Source organism: Acanthochromis polyacanthus, chromosome 5 (genome assembly GCF_021347895.1).
Source record: "Acanthochromis polyacanthus isolate Apoly-LR-REF ecotype Palm Island chromosome 5, KAUST_Apoly_ChrSc, whole genome shotgun sequence".
In the NCBI taxonomy this organism is placed as follows: domain Eukaryota; kingdom Metazoa; phylum Chordata; class Actinopteri; family Pomacentridae; genus Acanthochromis; species Acanthochromis polyacanthus.
The window spans coordinates 38437543-38460847 of record NC_067117.1 but is presented as its reverse complement, the minus strand read 5'-3'; the positions used below and the strand labels follow the sequence as shown (position 1 = coordinate 38460847).

The window sequence follows — 23305 nt, the reverse complement described above, 5'->3', positions numbered from 1 at the left end:
GCCACAATAGCACAAAGAAAAAAACAAAAAACAAAAGTAGAAATGTGAACATAGGACAATCTCCTCAGGGGAATCCTGACATATTATGATAACATAACAGAGACCCATGATAATACATTTTGATCAACATGACAAAAGCAATTGATAATGTAGGAAATAGCAGAGAATTATACAGAATCATTTGCATGGATGGTAGCCTCGCCGCGCTAGACCCATGTTCTGAAGGCACAAGGGTCTAGGGCCGCTCGACAGGGAGGGAGGCGGGCTAAATGGCTGTCTTTCAAATCACTCTGCAGCAATTGGGTAGGTATACAACTAATCAGCGCAACGAATAGGCTGCTTTTTTGATGTGCACAAGTGACACGATGATGTGAAGATTGAACAAGGAGTTTAGAGAATTTTAATTCTGATCTGAGAAATGAACCAAAGCGACTGAGAAAAACTGTAAAATTTAAATTTGTTTACCAACCACTCAAAAAAAAACCCTGTGACAAAAAATTAACAATGCTTACCTCCACAGTCTTGAAAAAACAAGAGGGGTCCTCCTTGAGAAAATAAGGAAGGCCCAGCAGAAGTACCATCCTCTTCTTGTGTATGGAGCTCTGATTTAAAACAAACAAACAAATAAACAGAAAAAATACCAGTTACTGTTTCCACCATGTCCTTGGACAGTTAAATTACACTCCTTTCTTTCAGGATTCTATGAAATGTTATCACATGACTACCAATAAAAAGAATTAATGTCAGTCCCTCCAGGAATTTGCGATGTTGCGATCGCGCAAATTCAACCAATCTCTGTGAATTTTGCGTGGCCTTGCAATGTGGTCCAATCACCGCAACTTTCACCGCAATTCTTTAGAGAAGTGGCCATGAATTCAGGCACTTTCGGCCGCAACAATCTCGAAAAATGGCTACAAAATCCTGGAAGAACTGTGATGTGATCAATATTACTATTTGGTCACACCCATCAAAACATGCACAAAGAAAACTGTTTCCAACCTACCACTACTGATTTCTAAAAAGGTTAAAACACCATAACGTCACAAATTATGACAACAGTTTTGGGATGTGATGGCACCTAAAAATCCAAGATTTGATTCTCAGTTCAATCAAATACACTGGCTCCTTTTTTTTTTTCAATTTAACAGACATCAATGTTCTGCTACTGTATTGTATATCTGTACTGCAGAACAGTGTGGAAATAACACTTATGATCTTGAAGATAGAAACAACAAAAGAGGGAGGGATGGAAGAATAACTTTTAAACACTTACATCTTCATCCAGGCAGTGTGTGAGCCTCATCAGTCCCACTATGCCAGTCTTTGCCTTGTACAGTTTGTCGGTCAGTATAGCCTTCTTTAACCCTTGCCTCAGGTTAAATCAGGACCAGCTCTCCGTTTAAAGGGTTAGATTCTATCTGCCTATTAGTATTCCACCTAACAGGTTTCAGCAGAATAATTAAGCTGGTGTCGAGGAATACTCGCCTAGGTCCTAACTGTCTTCTTCCAAACGTCTTACCCCTCTTACTCCAATAAATACTCTCATACTAAGCAGCCCTCCTAAGTAGTAGAATTGATTTATTGAACACGTTTGTTAACGACAGCTTTCCTCTTAAAACTGTGGCACTTGTTGATATTCCTAGGTTCGTTTTAGAGATTTGGAAAACTAACCCCAGGGGTAATGTTTAAATAACTAGTTGGATTAAAGTAACCTTTAAGAACCATTAGATTTAATGCACACAATCAACTTAACTTTTTACCACTATGCAGAATAGGTGAATCATAATCATTTCATTAGACTTCTCTTTAAATGCAATATAGTGTTTTATTAAGCAAGTTTTAGCAAGGGCACAGCATTAATTCATGATTAAAACAATTTAATTATTTCTGATTATAAATTATACTAAAGTAACTAAATTGAGCGTACCTGACAATCTTCTCTAATTATTAAATTTAGGAGAGAGAAAGCGGACAGCGTGGCCTTAGCTGCCACGCCCGGTCTTGACCTGCGTCTAGTTGAACTCCTCCGTGGACCAGCAGACTCGGTACGAAGTCTTCTTTGTGGGCAGAGGGTGTTCTTCATAGGCAGGGGGAGTGGAGAGGTCCCGATAGCCAATCGTTGGTCTGGCAGTTATCTTTAGTAGCAGCTGGAACACAAGTGCGGGCGTCTCAGCTGTCTTCTCAGTCGGATGGTGGTGGTGGAAAGCCCCCGTCTCATCAGGCTGCGGTGGGTCACTGGGTCCTCCAGCCCCTGGAGTGGAGCAGCCCTCTGCTGCTTCCTCCTGTGCCTCTCTGGATGTCGTAGGTGCTGTCTTCTCTTCATCTCTGTAGGGTAACTGTAGACCTCTCAGGACTCTCCTTTCAGCAGAGTGTGGTCTTCGCTTGTTGAACAAAGTTAGAACAACTTTGCTTCCAACGATGTGCTCAGCGAACTCTGGAGCCTAAGTCCCGCGTTGTCTTCACGTCTCTTGGGCAAAAGAGTCCGGTGTCGACTCTTCAGAACTTTGGCAGTGCTCTCCGGCAGCTCCGGTGAGCAGCATCTCTCCCCTCCGGGGGAGAACTCCGAATTCAGTGTCTCTGACTCTCTCTTTTATAGTGTCATCCTCTAATACACACATCTCTGGCTAGGTACGCCCCTGACACCGTCTAACTCATGCAATCAACTTGTTATCACATACATCAGTAATACAGAAGTCATGGTTTTACAGCAAATACACAGCATCCACCTTCCGTTGTTAACACACACACACATTGCTTGAGACATGTTGCCAAGACCATATTTGGCCACAGAACTTCCTCAATGTCCTCCTTTCTGCAGTGTCATGGTGACTTCTGCTTTTTGCCCTGCACACAGCTCAGAACAGCACAGATTACTTCCATTCAAAACTCACTTAGTTACACTGAATCACTTCTTTAAATCATTTTTCTTAGCATGATCAAATAACTTATTTTAAATCATTCTCTTCTATAGCAATCATCATTTTCAGAATATATATCAGCCTATTAAAATCATTCTTGCATCAAGCATAAGCATAATCATGTGGTTAACTTATATAGTTTCTCATTTTAACTTTTCATTGGTTTACTTAAAGCTTTTATTTAGGTGGTGGTTGCTCCTGGGATCTCAAATAACTAGGCCCCACTTGACAAGTTCAAGGAATCTTGACAGATATTGGTCCAGAGGGCAAAAAAAAAAAATAGGTCAAAGAGCATGCTCTGACATTGCATAAACTTCACACGTCGAGTCTTCCTTTTTGTGTAAAATAATTCATGCAAGATTTAAGTTTAAAGGGATAGTTTAGATTGTTTGAAATGGGAGAGCACCAGATACTTACCCATTGTCAGTGCATTAGCTACAGCAGATGGTGGTCAGCATGCACCTTGTTTGAGGAAGCAGCAGGAGTACCGGTGGAGGAAGCTAGACAATGTACATGTTGTGGAGCAAAAGTAGCAGCAAGATGCAGCCACTAAAGTATCAGCTTATGGGTGAGCTATGATATAAATAATTTCATCACTTTACCTTCCCATTAGACAGGTAAGGTTGCTAAAATGTGTTTTGCTACCGACCATGTTCACAATAATTACATTCCTTAGCTTCTCACACCAAGCACGCTGTCTAACGCCTACTGCAGGTGATACAATGACCAGGGACAAGCACCTCGTACAGCCCAACTTCAAAGAATCTAAGTATTCTGTCAAACAAAATCTCATTCAAGAAAACAAATCAAAAATACTTTACCTGCCGTTCAAAGAACAAGGCTGGCCATCTTTCTTTGACCTGTGTCACAAGGGGTTCATCCTCAACAATCTCTTTTCTCCGTAAAGAGAATGTGCTTTTCATCATGTCATCAATTTCCTTCCAGTCAATCTTTTTTTCTTCATCTCAATGGCCATGGCTGATCTTTTGACATCAAGGTCACTCTGAGCTTTACCTTCTGGAAAATCAGGAAGAAAATTCACCTCTGATTTTATTGGACGCTTTAGTCTTTTTGGACTTGGTCCAGAGGTACGTGCATTGACTCTGAGCTCAGAGCATCCAGCCACTCGAAGCTTCTGCCGGAAGTTGCCCATTTTGAACTTTAAACTGAACTTCCAGCAATACCACCCATTGAGAGAACCCGGTTCCTTCAGACAAGGATGCTTGTTGATGAGAGCTTGGGCAACACGATCATACTCTTCTCCTGTTGGGTAGGGGTTGTGAACATAAATGGCCTCTGCTAACTTGTCTAAGATGTCTGTTTTCATGTCTTTTGACACATCAAGAAGGGTTCCATCCCTATAGTATGCTTCATTTCCTTGCTTCAGTTTGAATTCAACATCAAATGAAAAGGTAGGAATGACAAATGGTTGAGGCAGCTGGCAACTTTGGGTACCACTCGAACCCTCGTCAAGTGAAGAAGAGGACAGGCTTGCTGTGTCCAGCATTGAGTGTGTGTTGTGTGATTCACAAGCCTTGCTATGCACTTTCAAAGTGGCTTTATCTTTTGAAAGCTCTGAAATGTTGCTTAAATTGCAAAGTTGATTGTCAAATTCAGGGTCTTGAAACTGAACAATCAAGTCACCTTCCAATCCAAGTTTTGTTTTTAAGAGTGAGTGCAAGTCATAAATGGTCTCAGGCAAGCTGTCAATAGTAACTCTTCTAATGTCTTCTTCACTAAGGATGATTTGCAGCAGCATGATGAAACTGTCTCAAAAAGAACAAAAACACAAGCCAAATATTACATATACTTTTGCAACCAGATAATATTAACATATTACATCTTTAAGAAACAAAAAACCTTAATCATAATCAATGTATCAATCTCACAAATTTTCTTACTTCCATCTTAACTTTATGTATTCAAAAATGTTAAATTGTGAGGCACAAAAGATTACCTCAATGGACAAGAAAAGCCTTTGCAGAAACTAGGAGCCGGCCACGCACAGTGTACGCTGATAATGGAGTGTAGTGGTTCAACTCTTCAGGTTCAACAACCATCAGTTCAGCAGGGTCTCTTTTGCAGACTTCGTAGCATCTGAGGTGCTCCACATACCAAGCTGAGAAAGGTTCAACAACAAACAGGAGCTTGTTGCATATAAGCAACACATGAACAATCTTATAAAAATCAGGAAGTCCACTAGTGCTTCCAAATGACACAAACATTCCCTTGGTGTATTTTGTTCCATGTATGTATGCAGTTGTGGCCAGCGTTACACTGCTCACAGATCCACACGTCCTCTCAATCCTTTCCTTGGTAGAGGAGGACAGAATGTCCAGGGAAACATTTGATACACCTTTGACTTCTTGTAGGGGTACTATGTTATGATTTATAGCTCTCGTTATCAATAATTGGGACACCACCCTAGATTCCTAGGGAAATAATAAATTTTAATAAAAAATTTAATATTCATAAAAATTTTGATCAATCTCATATCAAAAAGTCTTGAATCCTCGGTTAAATTGACCACATTCTACACAAAGAAACACTTAAGACTGTGGTTTGATCTAAAATGAGGTATTTATTAACTATTCTATGAAAATAATGACAAGTGAACTATATACAATGTAGATATGGTATGTGTGTGTGCGTGCAGGACTACATGTGTGTGTGTGCGTGCATGTGTGGAATGTGGGAGGGTGTGTGTGGTGTGTGCGTGTGTGAGAGATGTGAAAGTATGTGTGAGAGAGAAGGAAATATGGTGAGGATTAGCCAGAGCTAACCTGACGAGGTAACCGGTAATTTGGATTAAGAATTCTAATGATTTGTAAAAGAATAAATTGATTAAATGAATTAATTGACCAAGTGGTTAGTACATCACCCATAGAATGGAATCAGAGCAAACTCAGCTGGAGTTATTGAAGTGAACCGTCATGGGGCTGGGACTTGCGGGCCTTCAGAGAAGCAGCACAACGGTCTGGACTTGCAGGTTCGGAGCGGTGTGTCGTCGTTATGGCCACGCTTGGATGTCCTGCCGCGGGTTGATCGATTCTATGCAAATGGGCCTGATCAAGCAGGTCTCCAGAGTTCTCAGCTGAGTGTTGCTTGGCTTAAAAATGATGGTTCTCAGGCTTTAGCCAAGAAAAACGGGTGTTGATGAAAAACTGTCAAAATTAAGAAAAATAAATGCTGGTTCTGAATCTGTTCTTCAGATTAAAACGAATAACGAGCAAAATGTCTCCTTAAGTTACAAAAATGTTAAGAGATAAATAGTTAGCAAACTTAGATGGTGAGGGAATTTCAAAGATAGGAAAAATGCGCTTTAGGTAAGAAAATAGTGGGAATCTCTGTCATGGATTCCCCAGGTAGTGAAGAACGGGAAGCGAGTAAGAGAGATGATGTGGGCTACAGCTGAATTTATCTGTGGGTCCAGCTAAGGGGAGGACCTGGGCGGAGAGAGAGAACTTTTCGGCGCCAGTCTCTGGTGGAATTTAGAATCTCTTTGTTCTCACAGAGTAGAGAAGAAAGAGGAATCCAGATTGGATTAAAATATGATATTAAACGCGCAAAACACGATCTGTCTATCCCACCATATTCAGTTGTGTGAAAGTGAAACACATGTGTAGATTAATACATATGTTCATATGATGTGAATCATTTCATTCATAACTATATGTTTATGTTTATGACATTAAAAATATGTATCACAGTGAAAATATAACAACAAGTCAGAGATTTGGTAACAGGTAAATACAATGGTCATCATTCAACCTAAATGGAGAGGAAATTCAGAGGTTAATACTGGAATTCATTCCAAAATCATAGTATCCTGGGGAAGAAATGATTAAACATCACAAATTAATATCTAGACTTCTGTAATAGATATAACTGTCAAATTCGGATATGATGTACAACATAATCTCACTATAACTTTGGTAATCAGAAAAGAACAAAATAAATCTCAGAAATATGAACTTTGAAGGTGTTTAGTTCCTTCAGTTAAAGAGAGTGTCTCTCTCTGTTCCAGCCTTCTGCAGCAGGGTCATAAATTTTATGACTTTGGAGCCAGGCAGGACTGTCTCTGAGAGTGCATTCCTGAGAGGGGAGGGGGGATTTGGTTAGAGCAAAAATAAGGTGTTTGTCCAACAAAACATTTAAGCATAAAGTGATAGTCATTGTCTTCAAAAAGAACAGGTTCTTCCAGGTGCAGGGACCTCCACCCCTCGGCAGAAGGTCTGAATGTCCTCTTTCCTGTGAATGAAAGTGCACAAGATACAACTGTCCCAATCTCCAGTAATGGGTGTTGGTCAGAGCTGAAGAGAGGGAGAGCTTATCTGAGTTTTGATCAGCTCAGGAATTCCAGGGCCTTTGCAGTATTCCTACATTCTACTGTTGGTTTAAACAGGTTGGGCATGTCCAAGTAGTATGCCAACATAAGTTCATGTCTCAGGGACAGAGTCAACAGAATGCTTTTGAAATTGTTGACATCACGAACCACTTTCTTGAAAAAGCTATGTTTAGCTTCAAAACGTAATGTCCAAAAATCAACCAGTGGTCCAAAGCAGCGAATTAAATGACGATAGTGTTCCAGGAAATGGTGCTTAGGTATGAGTTTCAGGTTTGGAAACACAGTGAGTAAAAGTTTCCTATGGTCAGTTATTTTGGCATCAAGGTAACACAAGCTTTCATCTGTAAAGGTGGAGGATGCCAAAAGTTCCACAATGTCTTTTAGTTCCAGAATTACAGACCATGCATCATCATTTTCAGGTACAACATCACCTATGAGTAGGGGTAGCAACCTCAGAAGAGTCCAGTTCTCATGGCCGTTGCCTCCAATTGTGGCATTTGCAAGTACTTTTTCTGAAATTTTCTGTGGGCGGTTAGTTTTGTCAGAAAATTTATAGGGGAAGCATTGTACAGCAGTGTTCAAATAGTCCAATGTGAAGTACTTCCGTCTAATTAATTTTTTCAAACACAAGCAGAGCTCCAAAGGAACAATACCTTCCAAAAGGTCGTGCAAAAGGTCAGGCGGAAACCCTGTTATACAATGAAAATAAGACAATTTGTTCAATACACACTTCTCAAGTTCTGATTCTCTCTGAGCATCGAAACACTGTCCTTATAGGACTCTTTCGTTCTCAAAAAAATGACTTACTTTGTACAGAGAAATTCTGAATATGACTACGACTAGCTAAACAAAAACAACAAAACTTGTCAATATTAAAGGACTCCTGAAAACCAGCAAGTGAATGTGCTCCCAAATTATCAAATGATACATACAACACTGTACCCCTAACACTGGTTCCCAACCTATTGATGTAAATCCCTTGGTTCTCAAGCAGTTGGAGATCTCTTAAAAGTGGTTCAACAATCATCTCATATCAAAAGATCTTAGCATCAACACTTTTACACAAGAGAGCCAGGTATATGGTAGACAACGCTGACCTGTATTTAACAGGTAAATGTTCTATTACCCAGTATATTGCACACAATTTATGCTTTTTTCTTGAGGTGCCTAAAGGGTTACAGACTTCAAAATCATCAATATGCAGAGCTAAGGAAATGCTCCGATCTTCCCCGGACAGAAGTGGGTTCTCCTTGAAATAAGAGCCATCAAATGAACTGTTGTAACAGCCAGGTTGTGATTCTTTATGGATTTCTTCTAAAACTTTGTCAATAATATCACCTCTATTTAACAATCTCTGCAGTGTTTGTAGAACTGGGACATAAACAAAGGGTTTTTTTTTTGATGGCAGATCTAATACATATTCAACTGGGTCTATGACACCAAATTTTTCTTTGAAATATTTCAAACGTTTTTGGTCTGATCCCAAACACCCACTCTGGGAAATGGAGCTAAGTGGGCTCAGACTGTGTAAGGCATCTGTTACCAAAGTTACAGTACTTTCATGAATGTTACAAATGTGCTGCCTTAGTACCTTTTTAAATGTAGACTTGTTTAGTTCATCAATGAAAATGCCAATGTCATAAAATTCATTGACTATTTCCTGAATGGCTAATCTGGAAACATGCAAGACTGCTTGCATTCGCAGCAGTAATGATGCAAGCTTTTCCTGAATTTTTTCAGTTGTGGTATGGTACACTGGTTCATTATCCTCAAGTGGAACATGAAAATCATTGTCTGTAACATCTGATTGTGTTTCAGCAGCTTCACATTCTGCCAATTCAATTTGACTTTCTTGGATCGTGATCTCTGTCTTAAAGTCCTTCAAAGTAGAACTGGGATGACAGCAACATTTATACGATGTAAAACTGGAGAAAATGTTTGATTTGAAAAGGCAGTGATTAAAAAGACAAGTAACAGTTTCCCTACTCTTCAGATGTTTCCCAAGATGAGCAATATATTGTTTTATGCTGACTAGCTCTTTAAAGTCACACAGTAAACATTTAAGTTTAAAGCCAACAAGTTCATTACTTCCTTCTATGACCCCATGATCTCTCAAGTGGACCTCCAAGGATTTTTTACATCTGAAATATTGTGCACAGTCTTTGTATATGCAGGGTAGTGAACAATTTCTTCCGTAATGTCTGTGGCTGCTTTGGTAATGTTCAATGATTCTCTTGCAATTTCCACAGAAAAAAGTACAAAGTTTACAAGTCCACCTCATTCGACATACCAACAAACGAGAATCAGGAAACAGAAGAAAAAGCTGCAGCTGTCAGCATGTAGACCTACAAAAATTCAATGAGAAGGAAAGATTCAATATGAATACTAGTTGACAACATGCAATGCAAAATATGTTCAATTTTTTTTTATAACACGTCCTGTCTTGGGGATTTTTTCTTCAAAAGATATTTTTCTGCATTTTCTTTTCATGTTACTTATTTTAGTACCCTTCCTACAACCCAATCTGATCCCCTCATAACAGCCTGTGATATACCCACCCCAAAGTTAAAAACACTTTTATAACACACTTCCAATTAATAATTTGTTCAAGGCATATCTGATCATTTAACTGGATCAACTTAGCGACCCATGCAAGTCTCATGTTTGTGGGAAATGAGTGAGGCATGGAAGAACAGCATTTAAACATTTACATAACTCTGATTTGAACAGCTCAAAGAACCTCATCAGATACTGACCCAGCAAAGAGCATGCCTCAGGACAACAGATGCAAAAGAGTGCAACTCTTCTTCAACCTGTTGAAAGAAGGTAAAAAAAAGTTAAGGTCAAAAAGAATGCTTTAATCTGTACTTAAACACTTTGAACAAGTCTACATTTTTACAAAAAATAATTAAATACAACAGCCAGAATTTAAAGGGATATTTCAGATTAGGGATGCACCGATCCACATTTTTTCACTTTCAAGCTGATCCCGATGCCTCAATTTGGATATCTGCTGATACTGATACTACTCCGATAACAGAGCTCTGGTTACTTTAATATTATTATTATTGGTGGTTTTTATATGAGGCTGTAATAAACTCCTCTCTACAGGCAAGTATGTTATGTACGAATGTATGCATGTATGTCCCAAGAGGCAACTTGAGGTAAGTATAAGGTCAGAAACGGAAGTAAGAAAAACAGGACATCCTGTTAACAGGGAAAATCCCATCCTGAAACCAAATATGCAACTGTAAGGGTTTCAAATTGACTGTCAACATTTAATAAATCCAAGAAAGATACACACAAAGGGTAAACTTCTCTAACACAATTTGTTAGAAAAAACATTTGGTGTTTGCTGAAAATTTTCATTTCTTCAAAAAGGGGCTAATATCTCCATTTCAAACACATTTCAGCAGCTGAACCTAAATAAAATCCCTTTAAAACCTGACAAATGTTGAGTAAATTCTCTAATTATCTTAATGTTAATTTTTAGTGATTCTACTGTATTTCCACACAGTGGACATGTAGTGATGAAAAACGGGTTAGCCAACGTGCTGCTCAATGTTCGCCTGCTACCTGGCTGTAAACTGTGGAATGGATTTCATGAACCAATCCCATCACTCTGTATCTCACTGAGACACGCCTTTGTTCAGGACCATTCCACAGTTTGCAGCCAGCAAGCAGAGCAGCCAGCATGGAATCACTTGTGGAGTCATTTCAGCAGACAACATTAAAAGACAGATGTGGCTCATGGATCAGAAATCTCCAATTCGTGAATTACGTTGGTATCAGAACCTGATACCGATACTGGATCGGATCGACCCCATCCCTAGTTTTGATTTTTTTTTTTAAGTGGGGTTGTGTCTTCATTCGTACCTTTAACTGATGTTGGTTCACATGCCCCCAGTTTGGAGAAGCTGGAGTCCTAGTGTAAGAAGCACTGTACAGGGTCGGCTGCAAAATGTATTTTAGATACCAAAACTGATGTTTATTTTATAAGCAGACACTAAATTTAGAAGGGGCTGCATAGTGGAATAGTGGTTAGCACTTTCGCCTTGCAGCAAGAAGATCCCTGGTTCAAATCTTTCTGCATGGAGTTTGCACGTTCTCGCTGTGCATGCGTGGGTTTTCTCCGGGTACTCCGGCTTCCTCCCACAGTTCAAAAATATGCTGAGGTTAATTGGTTACTCTAAATTGTCCGTAGGTGTGAATGTGAGTGTGATTGTTTGTCTGTATATGTAGCCCTGTGACAGACTGGTGACCTGTCCAGAGTGTCCCCTGCCTTCACCCGAGTCAGCTGGGATAGGCTCCAGCACCCCCCCCCAGACAGCATGTTTTAATAGGAAAGTGACATTATATAGGCCAAATATCACTCTCTCCTAAGCCAGGCTGTGTGCTGGCAAGGTAAAAATGGTGAAAACATAGTGTACAACTAAATTGAAATAGAGTTTAGGTGAGCTTTTCTTGTGTCGAAAATACATTCTGCCGCTGACCTTATCCACAGCAACACATAGCTTAACTTCATGCACCAGGACCCCTGCTGCTTTTCCAAACTGGGAGTGTGTCAATCAGCATCTACTGTAACTAATATGCTGTCAAGTATCTCATACTGTCCCACAAAAGACAAACCAAAAAAACAAACAAAACTGAACTATCTATTTAAGATTCAGCATGGCACAAAAGCTTATATATCACATATCATCACTGTGGGGCAGGAATCCTGCATGCTCACAATAAGAGTACAAATAATTGAATACCGGTTTAATACTTCTAAAACCCACAGACAAATGCAAAGGATGATCAACAGTGAAAATAAGTTAAGTAAAAATGACAAAAATATGGAGATACAGGTCCCCACCCCAACAGTGACAATATATAGGCAAAATGTTTGACTGACATATAAACACATTTATTCATGAAGATATCATATTGAGAGTTGCTGTTTACCCATATGAAAAATTCCTGTATGGTTTGTATACAGGAAGCTTCGTGTCTTTCTTGTATTCTTAGAATAAAATCAGTCTTATATGTCATGTAAAATATCAAACCGATTATGGCCCCTTTCATATCAGAAACAACATATAAATCACATGTGGATTTTTCAAATACTTATGTGGATAATATAACCTAAGACATGTGTTTTTTATATGAAAGTTAATATTTTAGATATATGTTACAGATCATTAATTTAGTAAAAGAATACACAAATCTTATATGTGCATATAAGTATTCATATAGAAAAACACTCACATTTAACATCATTATGTTGTATATTTTTTCTATATCTCTTAGACTATTTTGGTATGTATTTTGTAGGTAAGGAGTGTGTCAGCTTTAAAATATTTTACAAGGATTTAATATGATCATTTATAAGTATGTTATATAATTACTACATTTTACATATAAGATCTCTAATATGAAGTTTACATGGAATAAACAAAATACTTATACAAATTTTCTGACAAAAATATGTTTTATTTGAAAACATGTAAAATTTGCAAAGGCAAATTTAAACTCAACAAACAAACAATAAACAATTAGGCTAACATTTTAAAAACCTAACCTCACATGACTCTAGAGTCTTACATTTACTCCTGAGTGTTGTCATCAAACAACATCAGTGTTTCCGGATCCGGATTTTTAAGTTTGTTTTTTCCCCTAATTTTGGTGAGTTTTGAGTTGATGACGGCCCCAATGTGTGACGGGATGGTGTGGGGCCATTTGTCTAGTGTCGCCCCTGAAAAATAAAAACAAAAGCCATGTAAATTTTCCATTCACTTTGACATAACACACACTGCACCGCGACTGCTAACTGCTCATTCAGAGTGACTCAGTGGCAGCGAAAGATAGGTGAAATGCAGAGGACAAATTTCGCTGTGCAATTGTGTATGGTGACAAAATAAAGTACCTTAACAATAAATGCCGTATTACATTTTCTATCTGTTGCATCTACTCATGGTACATTGGAAACAATACACTTTTAATTTTCAGAATAACTAAAACGCAACAAGTGATTTCATCTGCAAAATATTCACGTCATTTTGGTGATGTAACAGGAAGTTGTGAGATTAATCAGTTGTTTTGCAGGTGAAATACCTTGGTGCAATTTAGCACCTTTGTCACGCAAAAGATTAAGTATTATGCTTACTATAGATGGCGTCCAGTTTCTTTTTTGTCCAGAGGCTGCTTTTGTTGACCAGAAGAGTCCCTGGACGTTCCACGTAGGCTGCTTACTAGCAGCACATCCATTGGAAAGATGGACGTGAGGACTGTCCGGATAAAGCATGACGCCGAATTAGCATTCTGAGCCACAGCCCAAGCCAGCCTGTCTATGAACACCTTGGAGCCAGGAACAATCTCAACCTGTTAAAAGAATAAAAAAGGTTATTACCAAGTCTTTTCACACTGAAGACTACGGTAAACACAAATATGCGACTGTAGACGTTGGACACATCGATGCTCAAACGATTAACTAACTCCAGTAATATAACAACATGCGGTAATTTGAATAGTTTTGCTAACATCATTTTTCTGTTCCTGAAATTTAAATGCTCATAAAATTCTAGGGCCAATAAACTAGAGCAAAAGTTTATTCATGATTCTGTCGTGTGTGTGCTCTACTGAGTTCTCATCCAACAGGCAGCCCAAAGCTTTTTAGATAAAGCTTTTAGAGATGACAAATAAATGTCAGTTCTAAAGAAAGTCAGTGTATATGGCAAACCAAAATTATAACCTTGAATAACTACTGTGGAACTGAGAGATAACTCAAAGGAAATGAATGATTCTTTGAACATAATAAAAAGAGTACCTGGTCTGTGGAAGTCTGGGACAGGCCTGGGCAACAGGTGGAGATGGCTTTGGAATCCTTGAAGATGAAAGCTGGCCTTGTTCCAAGTCAAAGCTAGAGGACGTCGACCCTGAAGACTTGAGGGCTGTCTTCACCTCAGCAATCATACCTGGTATCTCTGTAAATACAATTAAAATATAGTTAGGTCAAACAATAATTCTTCAGGACAAATCGCAGAGCTACTCTGGAATGAATAATGTAAAAAAGGTTTTCTCTATATCTTACCTCTCATTAACATGCTTTTCAGTTTTTCATTTTCAATTCTTAATCTTGTATTTTCTTCCTCCAATTGATCAAGTGTCTGAGATTGTGTTAGGCTGACTTGATATTTATCCACAACTTTTTTGGCTACATTCTGTGATCTTGTAGTTGCTGGCCTTTTACTTTGTGTCTGCAAAAGAAGAACACGTTTATGTTAAAATGAAACTGTTTCATCAGTGGTTTGGATGACAAATACTGAGGAAACGACAAGGTTAAATAACTGTTTTTTTTCTTTGTTAATGCAATGAAAACTGTACATTGTGAAACTATAATAACTACAGCCATGGCCATAAGTTTGGACACAGCATGACTTACTATGTCTGTTTTGATGTCTATTACAGAACATAACTAATATTTTTTGACAGCACCAGTTTAATTAGTCAACAAATCAACAAGGGATATAATATTATCAATAAATTCCAACAATTGGAACAACTTTGTTCCCAAAACATAATATTAGAAGAAAATAACAAAAAAATGCAGTACTTTCACAACCGAATTTGGTAAGAATAACAAAATGACACCAAACTCTTTTGATGTTTTTTTAAAATATGAAACTTAATATAGTTCTCAGGAGTTGTGTACTGTATTGTAAGTGACAATTTTGTGGTATTTTCTAAGATTCACAAGCATCATGGTACTTGTGTCCAAACTTATGGCCATGGCTGTATAATTATGAAAAAAAAAGCTTTAAATTTCACTTACCCGTGGTAGATCCTCTATATCCGTTTCAGAGTCTGATTCTGAATATCTAGATGGTGGCACAGAAGGCCTCTTCGGAGGTAGAGGCTCATCTTTGTTGACTGACAAGTATTCTCTAATTTTTGCACTTGTCTGAAACCGGTTACCTGTCATGGCAATATAGCACATGAAATCATTTACTCATGTATGACATTCAACCTAACAAAGACACTTTTTAAAGTTCACTTACTGCTGACAAACTTGACAGATGCCCTGTAGACTGGCCAGCCATGTTTGGGTTTTTTTCCTTTCTGCCATTCCACGATGGAAAAGTAGTCAGATTGAGGGAAGCCATTCTCATCAAAGTTGGAGTCATCATAAGCACGTATAGCCTCAGTCTTCACCTCACTGTATTTCCCGGCATCCTCTCCATTACACCACTCCACCACAGCAAATTTTCTTGTCATGCTACAATCACAACCAAAAAAGAGGTTACCAAAGGCACAGCATAAGTTCAGAAAACTACACATTTCTATGTGAATGATCTGTGAGGGAAGTATTTTTCCTGAATAAAACCCATGTCCACTTGTTTCTCTGTAGTGTGCAAAATGAATAATACAATGTCTACACTTTTTGCTCATTGCTAAATAATTATTAAAATGTATAACAAATTAGTTGCATTTCCTAATATAACTAGTAACATATCAAATTAGTTATATTGTGAAATATTCCACAAAATGCATATTTTTAATACATTTTTACTGTATCACAACAGTAAGAACTGATTAATAACTTCAGTACAACATAGAAGTATCAAATATTCAAAGGCTGAGGTACAGCTCCCCATACCAGTACTAGAAAATGATATCTACAACATTCTCAACCACTTTAAATTGAGCTAGTTTGTGCAGTGATTTATCTATGCAGTTTGTGTTGAAGCCACTGCGCTGGCAAAGTTAACTGCTCCTTCCAACAGCTAATTCTGTTGTCCCCTATAGCGAGCCTCTTTGCAGTTAAGGTTAGGGTTAGCTAGCTCCGTGTGAGCAAACTCGCCTAGCGGGCTGGAGCTTTCAGCCCTTCTCCACAATTCAGCTCTTCTCACGGAACACCACACTGTCAACTGAGGAGCGCACGCAAACACAAGGCACGCTGATAAATATGTAAAATTAATGTACACACAAACAATTTATATATATTCAACTTGAATGGAGCTACTTCGAGGGAGAAGAGCACATGCTTGCAAGCTAATGCCAGCGGCTCGCGTTTGCTAAAACAATACCATCGATCAATGAAACCATATGGTAAATAATAAAGCTAGATAGAACTACACACGTGGACAAAATTGTTGGTACCCCTCAGTTAAAGAAGGAAAAACCCACAATTCTCACTGAAATCACTTGAAACTCACAAAAGTAACAATAAATAAAAATTTATTGAAAATTAAATAATCAAAATCAGCCATCACTTTTGAATTGTTGATTAACATAATTATTTAAAAAAACAAACTAATGAAATAGGGCTGGACAAAAATGATGGTACCCATAACTTAATATTTTGTTGCACAACCTTTTGAGGCAATCACTGCAATTAAACGATTTCTGTATTTGTCAATGAGCGTTCTGCAGCTGTCAACAGGTATTTTGGCCCACTCCTCATGAGCAAACAGCTCCAGTTGTCTCAGGTTTGATGGGTGTCTTCTCCAAATGGCATGTTTCAGCTCCTTCCACATATGTTCAATGGGATTCAGATCTGGGCTCATAGAAGGCCATTTTAGAATAGTCCAACGCTTTTCTCTCAGCCATTCTTGGGTGTTTTTGGCTGTGTGTTTTGGATCGTTGTCCTGTTGGAAGACCCATGACCTGCGACTGAGACCAAGCTTTCTGACACTAGGCAGCACATTTCTCTCCAGAATGCCTTGATAGTCTTCAGATTTCATCGTACCTTGCACACTTTCAAGACACCCTGTGCCAGATGCAGCAAAGCAGCCCCAAAACATTACTGAGCCTCCTCCATGTTTCACCGTAGGGACAGTGTTCTTTTCTTTGTATGCTTGGTTTTTGAGTCTATGAACATAGAGTTGATGTGCCTTACCAAAAAGCTCCAGTTTGGTCTCATCTGTCCAAAGGACATTCTCCCAGAAGCTTTGTGGCTTGTCAACATGCATTTTTGCAAATTCCAGTCTGGCTTTTTTATGAGTTTTTTTCAGCAGTGGTGTCCTCCTTGGTCGTCTCCCATGAAGTCCACTTTGGCTCAAACAACGACGAATGGTGCGATCTGACACTGATGTACCTTGGCCTTGGAGTTCACCTTTAATTTCTTTGGAGGTTGCTCTGGGCTCTTTGGATACAATTCCAACGATCCGTCTCTTCAATTTGTCATCAATTTTCCTCTTGCGGCCACGTCCAGGGAGGTTGGCTACTGTCCCGTGGGTCTTGAACTTCTGAATAATATGAGCCACTGTTGTCACAGGAACTTCAAGCTGTTTAGAGATGGTCTTATAGCCTTTACCTTTAAGATGTTTGTCTATAATTTTTTTTTGGATGTCCTGGGACAATTCTCTCCTTCGCTTTCTGTTGTCCATGTTCAGTGTGGTACACACTTTTTCACCAAACAGCAGGGTGACTACTTGTCTCCCTTTAAATAGGCAGACTGACTGATTATGAGTTTGGAAACACCTGTGATGTCAATTAAATGACACACCTGAGTTAATCATGTCACTCTGGTCAAATAGTTTTCAATCTTTTATAGAGGTACCATCATTTTTGTCCAGGCCTGTTTCATTAGTTTGTTTTTTTAAATAATTATGTTAATCAACAATTCAAAAGTAATGGCTGTTTTTGATTATTTAATTTTCAATAAATTTTTATTTATTGTTACTTTTGTGAGTTTCTAGTGATTTCAGTGAGAATTGTGGGTTTTTCCTTCTTTAACTGAGGGGTACAAACAATTTTGTCCACGTGTGTATGTCTTCTTTACATGCTTAAACGTGTACCTTGATGGAAAGCCGGAGGAAATATGTGTAGTCATATATTTCTTGTTTTAGTCCTTCCACCACCACTCGAAGTCTGTCTGGAAGTTGCAGTTCTGCACTTAGCCACCAGCAACGGCGAGCCTCTCGCACGCTTACATAACAACCCGCGCAGGAGGTTCTCTTCAAATCCACCAATCACGCTCACGTACGGATGATGTCGAGCCAAGTTGACTTGTGCTTCGAGCTTGTGTGAAAAGCTGCAAGTCACTTCATTTGCTAAAAATGCCAAAGCGAAAATTGTACTGCTTTCATGACAGTCAAGGGGGAGACAGAAAAATTCGCTGACAGTCATTTGGGAACCTCTGAATTTATACTCTTCATATAAGGTATTTTTGCACATGCAAAGTATATGAAACAGCCATATAGTAACATTATAAGAAATATACAATTACAATATGCAACTTTGGTATTGTGTGGAACATATATGAGACTCATGATTGTTAAAATACATCAAATTAGTACCGTTTTTATATGGAGGTCCCATACCATATAGGATCAACATATAATTCAGTTAAAACAAATCAAATTTATGTGCAATTTTACTAAGACTTTTCCGTATGGGTAATAGCGTGCTGAGTCAAAGCAGTTGCCCCAATGATAGGGTGAGGCTCTATGTGAACATTTAAAAGATAGCAAAATATATACTAAAAGGATTGTGTAGAGTAAGCAGCTTTCACACATGACACTGGATGTTCTGCTCTCTCCACCTGTTTTAGCTCCTGGGAGCCCCAGACCAGAGAGCAAAATAGACAGAGTCTTCAAAACTTCCAGCAGGGCAGTAAAAATCCTCTCAGTCTGGAAGCGATCACTTTGATGCAAACAGTTCAACAGCTAATGTGTATTTTTCCCGAGCTAAGTAGCCAGTATTAGCACTAGCCGTGCTAGTACGCGGCAAGCCTTAGCACCATTCAATTTTGTGTACATAGTGCAAATTCACAATGTATGCCATGTCATAGCACTTCACATAGAAAGGGGAAGACTTGTGCACTGCTGTTGATATAATGAAAACTTTTCTCTGAGTCTCAACACAACTGAAAAGTTACCACGATTCGGGGAATTCAGACCACGGGCACGCAGGAGTGGCTTTTCCTCCACTTTGACCTCCGAGCAGCGAGATGATCGTTACCATAGATATCAATCAGTGTATCGTAGCGTATCTAGTCTTATTTATCTGACCCCGAGTAGCTCTCTTTCTCCGACCTGCGCTTTGCTCAGCACAGCGGCATACTGGTGCTACACGGAGCAATAGAAATGAATGTGTTCCGAAGCGTAGAGGCATACCGATGCTACACAGAGCAATAGAAACGAATGGGTTTAAAAGCACAGCAGGTCGGCAATTTGCCAACAGTGTCCCATAATGCACTTGGACAGGGGTCGTAAATACGTGATGACGCACATGCCACATCAAAAGTCAAGTTGACATAGATTACTAATTCAAGTAAACTTAAAATTTCATGACAAATTCAGTAACGTTTTGTCAAACTGACAAAAAATAATATGCTAAGATAACAAACAGGCAAAATTACATTTTACAGTGTAGAGATTAACTCGTTTTTGAAGCAGCTTCAAGCAGACGTTTGACAAACTGTAATTTTCTGCATTTCCATGTTGCCTTTATTGTTCATTCAAAGAGTTTGCGGTTTGGTTGCCGCACAATTTCCTTGTAGTCATTGTGAAAGTGAAAAAGAATATTCCATCACTGAAAAATCTTTGTTTTATTCATCATAACATCTTAGCATTTAGTCATCATTTTATCATTAATTTTCTTTGGTGCACCTCACTTTTCTGCGCTGACTGACTCTGAAAAGAACACTTTGCCCACACACACAAAACACAAACTAATTAAAACCTTTCTACTTCACTGGTAGCAGATGAAAAACTGCAAAAAACTTTAATCAAACTTGTACTTTTTTTCCATTTTGAGTCAAAAACATATCAGGTATTGATTGTAAACAGGTCCATTACAGTATGAGTGCTATTGCTAAAAGAACATGCTGTAATGGATGTTTTTATTCACATGGAGGTTGTTTGTCCGACGTGTGTTGCTACCATTGAACAGAAGACTCCTAACAAGCACAAAAACAGCCACCTCACATTAGCTCCCACTTTGGTTTCAAATCAATTTTTTAATAGCTTTAATCGCAATTAGTCAGCGTAGGCCCATTTACATTTCGTCTGTGGTCACCTGATTAAAGTCTCCAAACTGTCTCACCAACAAAACTGAAGGAGACTGAGCTTCTGCAGTTGTGGTCACTAAATTTGGAAACAGTTTATCATGTTAAAATTCAGGCCTTAGGGAATACCTTATGTCTGTTTGTGTGAAACTTTATTCATTACCTTTTGCTGCCTACTTTATTGTGTCTTTAGTGTGTTTATGGTTCCTCATATATAGAGTATGTATATTTCATAATAATGAGTAGAGCAAAATGATATTTTTCTCTGTAGATGTGGTATTTGTTATTGCTGTAGTTGTGTTGCTATGCTGGTGTGTCATTAACTCCCTGAAGTAGTTTCTAGTTGCTCCAGTCATATTTCAACTCCCCCTGGGCTCATTATTTTTACTGCAATATAAAGTTGTGTGCCTCTATGAAAACAGCACAACTGTCACGATCTTAACGGGTTGGACCCGAGCAGAGAGCCACATTACCAAGGCTGGGTGGAAAGAGAATGTGTTTTATTGTTGGGGGATGTGGATTATGGCGGAGGGTGAGAGGAGCCGGGTTGCAGGGAAGCGGCTGGTGGAGTGGGGTTTGGACCGGGAGGTTCTGGAGCTGGGGGGAAGGAAGGACGTCGGACACTGCTGAACCAGGGGGCCGAGGTGTTCTGTGGGCCAGGCGGTGACTGACGTCCAGGCGGGGGGTTCCGAGAGGGCGCCAAGAGGTGAAGGGCAGCCGGCTGGCTGCTGCGGGTTCCAGGTTGGGTTGAGGGGAGCTGGTCAGGGTTCCAGGGAGGGGGTCCGAGCAGAATGGGGAGTCCAGGAGGGGAAATACCGGTGCCGAATGGTTTGGAAGGGCAGGCAAGGGACCAGGGCTAAGGGAATCCCAGACAGCTGGATCTAGACGAAGGCAGGAGAAAAACAAAATGAGAAAACGCCAAAAATTCAACAGACTTACTGGAGGCTAGAAAGTGAACTGAACTGTGCAGTCTTGTTCAACAATCTGGCAGGGAGTGGAAGGATGAGCCGGTTCTTATTGCAGAGGAGTAATCAGGTGAATGTCCTTTAGCTGTCCGGGACCCACGGGGAAGGCAGATTACCTGAGTAGAGGCAGGTGTGCGCCTGCACTCTACTCAGGTGTCGCACTGGGAAGGGAGCAGAAGCAGTGGAGAGGATGGGAGACCAGGAGGAGACAGAGGGAGAGCCAGGGGCAGAGGAGCGGATGGGAGACTGAAGGGAGAGACAGACAGAGAAACCGAGGGACAGAGAGAGAGAGGGGAGCATGAGTGGGAGTGGAGCAGGAGTGGGAGAGAGGAGCATGAGAGGGAGAGGAAGAGAGGAACCAGATGGGAAAGAGGGTATTGGGGATGTCAGGTGGGAAGGACGGGGGTGAGGAGGGAGCCCTGACAACAACCATGGATAGAAGTATAGAGAACTCAAAAAATGCACTTTGTGTGGGATGGATGGATGGATAGACAAAACAAACAATGAACACCGGACCATGATGTATGGATTGTACTTTATTTCATGGGGAATAAAGTATTTAATAGGCTGCATAAACGCACCTACCAGGAAATTACATCAATTTGTTGATTATCTAATTAATCTAAATCCAAAATATTTTAAAAAACTGATGCTTTTGTCGGGAGCGAGCAATAACATCTGGATTGTCTCAAAAACGGGGGTGCCGAATTCCAAGGAAGAAAATATTTGTAATCCCCGGGGCACTAAAATCCGTCTGAGGTTGTTTATTTATTGAATAGTGTTGTGAAATGTGTCTGGTTGCCAAGTGTAGCTCAGGCAGCTTAGTGTGTGAATGCAAGTGAGTGTGTGCGCATGGCCAAGCCGCCCTGCGGGTGCACGAGCGGGGCGAGCAGGTAGAAGCCAGCCCGGTGTGTGTATGAGAGACGTAGAGGAGAGACGACTGAGATTGCGACCGGGGCAGGTAGTGAGCAATGGCATGTTGCTGATAACAGTGCAGTTAGTTAATAAAGAGCCCCTCTCTTCGGCAAAATGGCCTCTGTCTTTTGGGTGTGTTTGTTCCACCGCGTCAACAAGTGTGGAGTCGAGTCTTGGGAGTTAGCCCCGAAGGAAGCTACTTCGGCCCTGGAGAAGACGATTCTTGTTGTATCTTTATTTCATCACTGATGTGAAGTTCTTTATATGTGGGCAATGTGTCTTTCTTCGTCTTCTTTTCCTTTAGGCTTTTCCCTTCAGGGGTCGCCACAGCGAATCAATTGCCTCCATCTAACCCTGTCTGCTGCATCCTCTTCTCTCACACCAATTACCTTCATGTCCTCTTTAACCACATCCATAAACCTCCTCTTTGGTCTTCCTCTTGGCCTCCTGCTTGGCAGTGGGAAACTCAGCATCCTTCTACCAATATATTCACTCTCTCTCCTCTGGACATGTCCGAACCATCTCAGTCTGTCCTCTCTGACTTTATCTCCAAAGCCTCTAACACAGGGCCGGCCCAAGCCTTCAGTGGGCCCTAAGCGAAATTTACCTTGGGGGCCCCCCACGAACGACTTCAGTGCAAAATCTGAATATATGTCAAGTAATGATGGGTAGATGAGACCTCATCATGTGTGTCACACTTTTCCCTCATTGTATCATTCATGTATCACGCAGTGTCGGTTTGACTAATTGGTGCCACGAGTGGATTAAGAAATGTACTGCAGCCAATGAACAATAAAGTTTGAAACAATTTGTGATGAATGAGCTTGACTGAAGGTAATGCAACTTTTTTTTAAACTGTATGTCTAAAAATAAATACAAATAGACTTGAAAGTGTTTTTGTTTGGAAGAGAAAGTAGGCCTATATGTGATAAATTGAACATTATATTATCATTAAAATGTAGGCTTAAGTGCTTTGTGCCTGTTGTGACCACAGTCAATGTCAAGTGTTGTTTATAATTTTCTCAATAAACCCAGTTGTGTTACCATGCAGGAAATCATACTGGTAGTAATTTTTGAGCCCCAAAATTATAATTCATAGCATGTATTTCAGCAGTTTTTATGCTTTTACTTTACAGCAAATGCTTCTTTACTTTCACTTCACTGA

At 39.7% G+C, this 23305-nt stretch overlaps 1 protein-coding gene across 1 annotated transcript; it reads right to left on the bottom strand.

Annotated features, from left to right (window-relative positions):
• Window positions 1-4977: 4977 nt before the first annotated feature.
• On the bottom strand, window positions 4978-16508 carry LOC110969740 (uncharacterized). The gene is made up of 9 exons (XM_051948708.1): window positions 15306-16508; window positions 15080-15222; window positions 14339-14504; window positions 14075-14231; window positions 13415-13629; window positions 12853-13003; window positions 10023-10079; window positions 8450-9611; window positions 4978-5037 (listed from the first exon to the last, which is right to left on the bottom strand). The coding sequence occupies exons 8-9, from the start codon at window positions 9545-9547 to the stop codon at window positions 4978-4980; spliced, it is 1158 nt and encodes a 385-aa protein (XP_051804668.1). The 5' UTR covers window positions 9548-9611; window positions 10023-10079; window positions 12853-13003; window positions 13415-13629; window positions 14075-14231; window positions 14339-14504; window positions 15080-15222; window positions 15306-16508.
• Window positions 16509-23305: the final 6797 nt, after the last annotated feature.

Excerpts from the sequence above, each read along its gene's own strand:
- LOC110969740 (XM_051948708.1), bottom strand. The coding sequence starts at position 9,547 with ATGAGGTGGACTTGTAAACTTTGTACTTTTTTCTGTGGAAATTGCAAG. Across the intron at positions 5,038-8,449 it reads TGCATATTGATGATTTTGAA|CTTGGTATGTGGAGCACCTC; the intron begins GTCTGTAACCCT and ends AACCTTTCTCAG.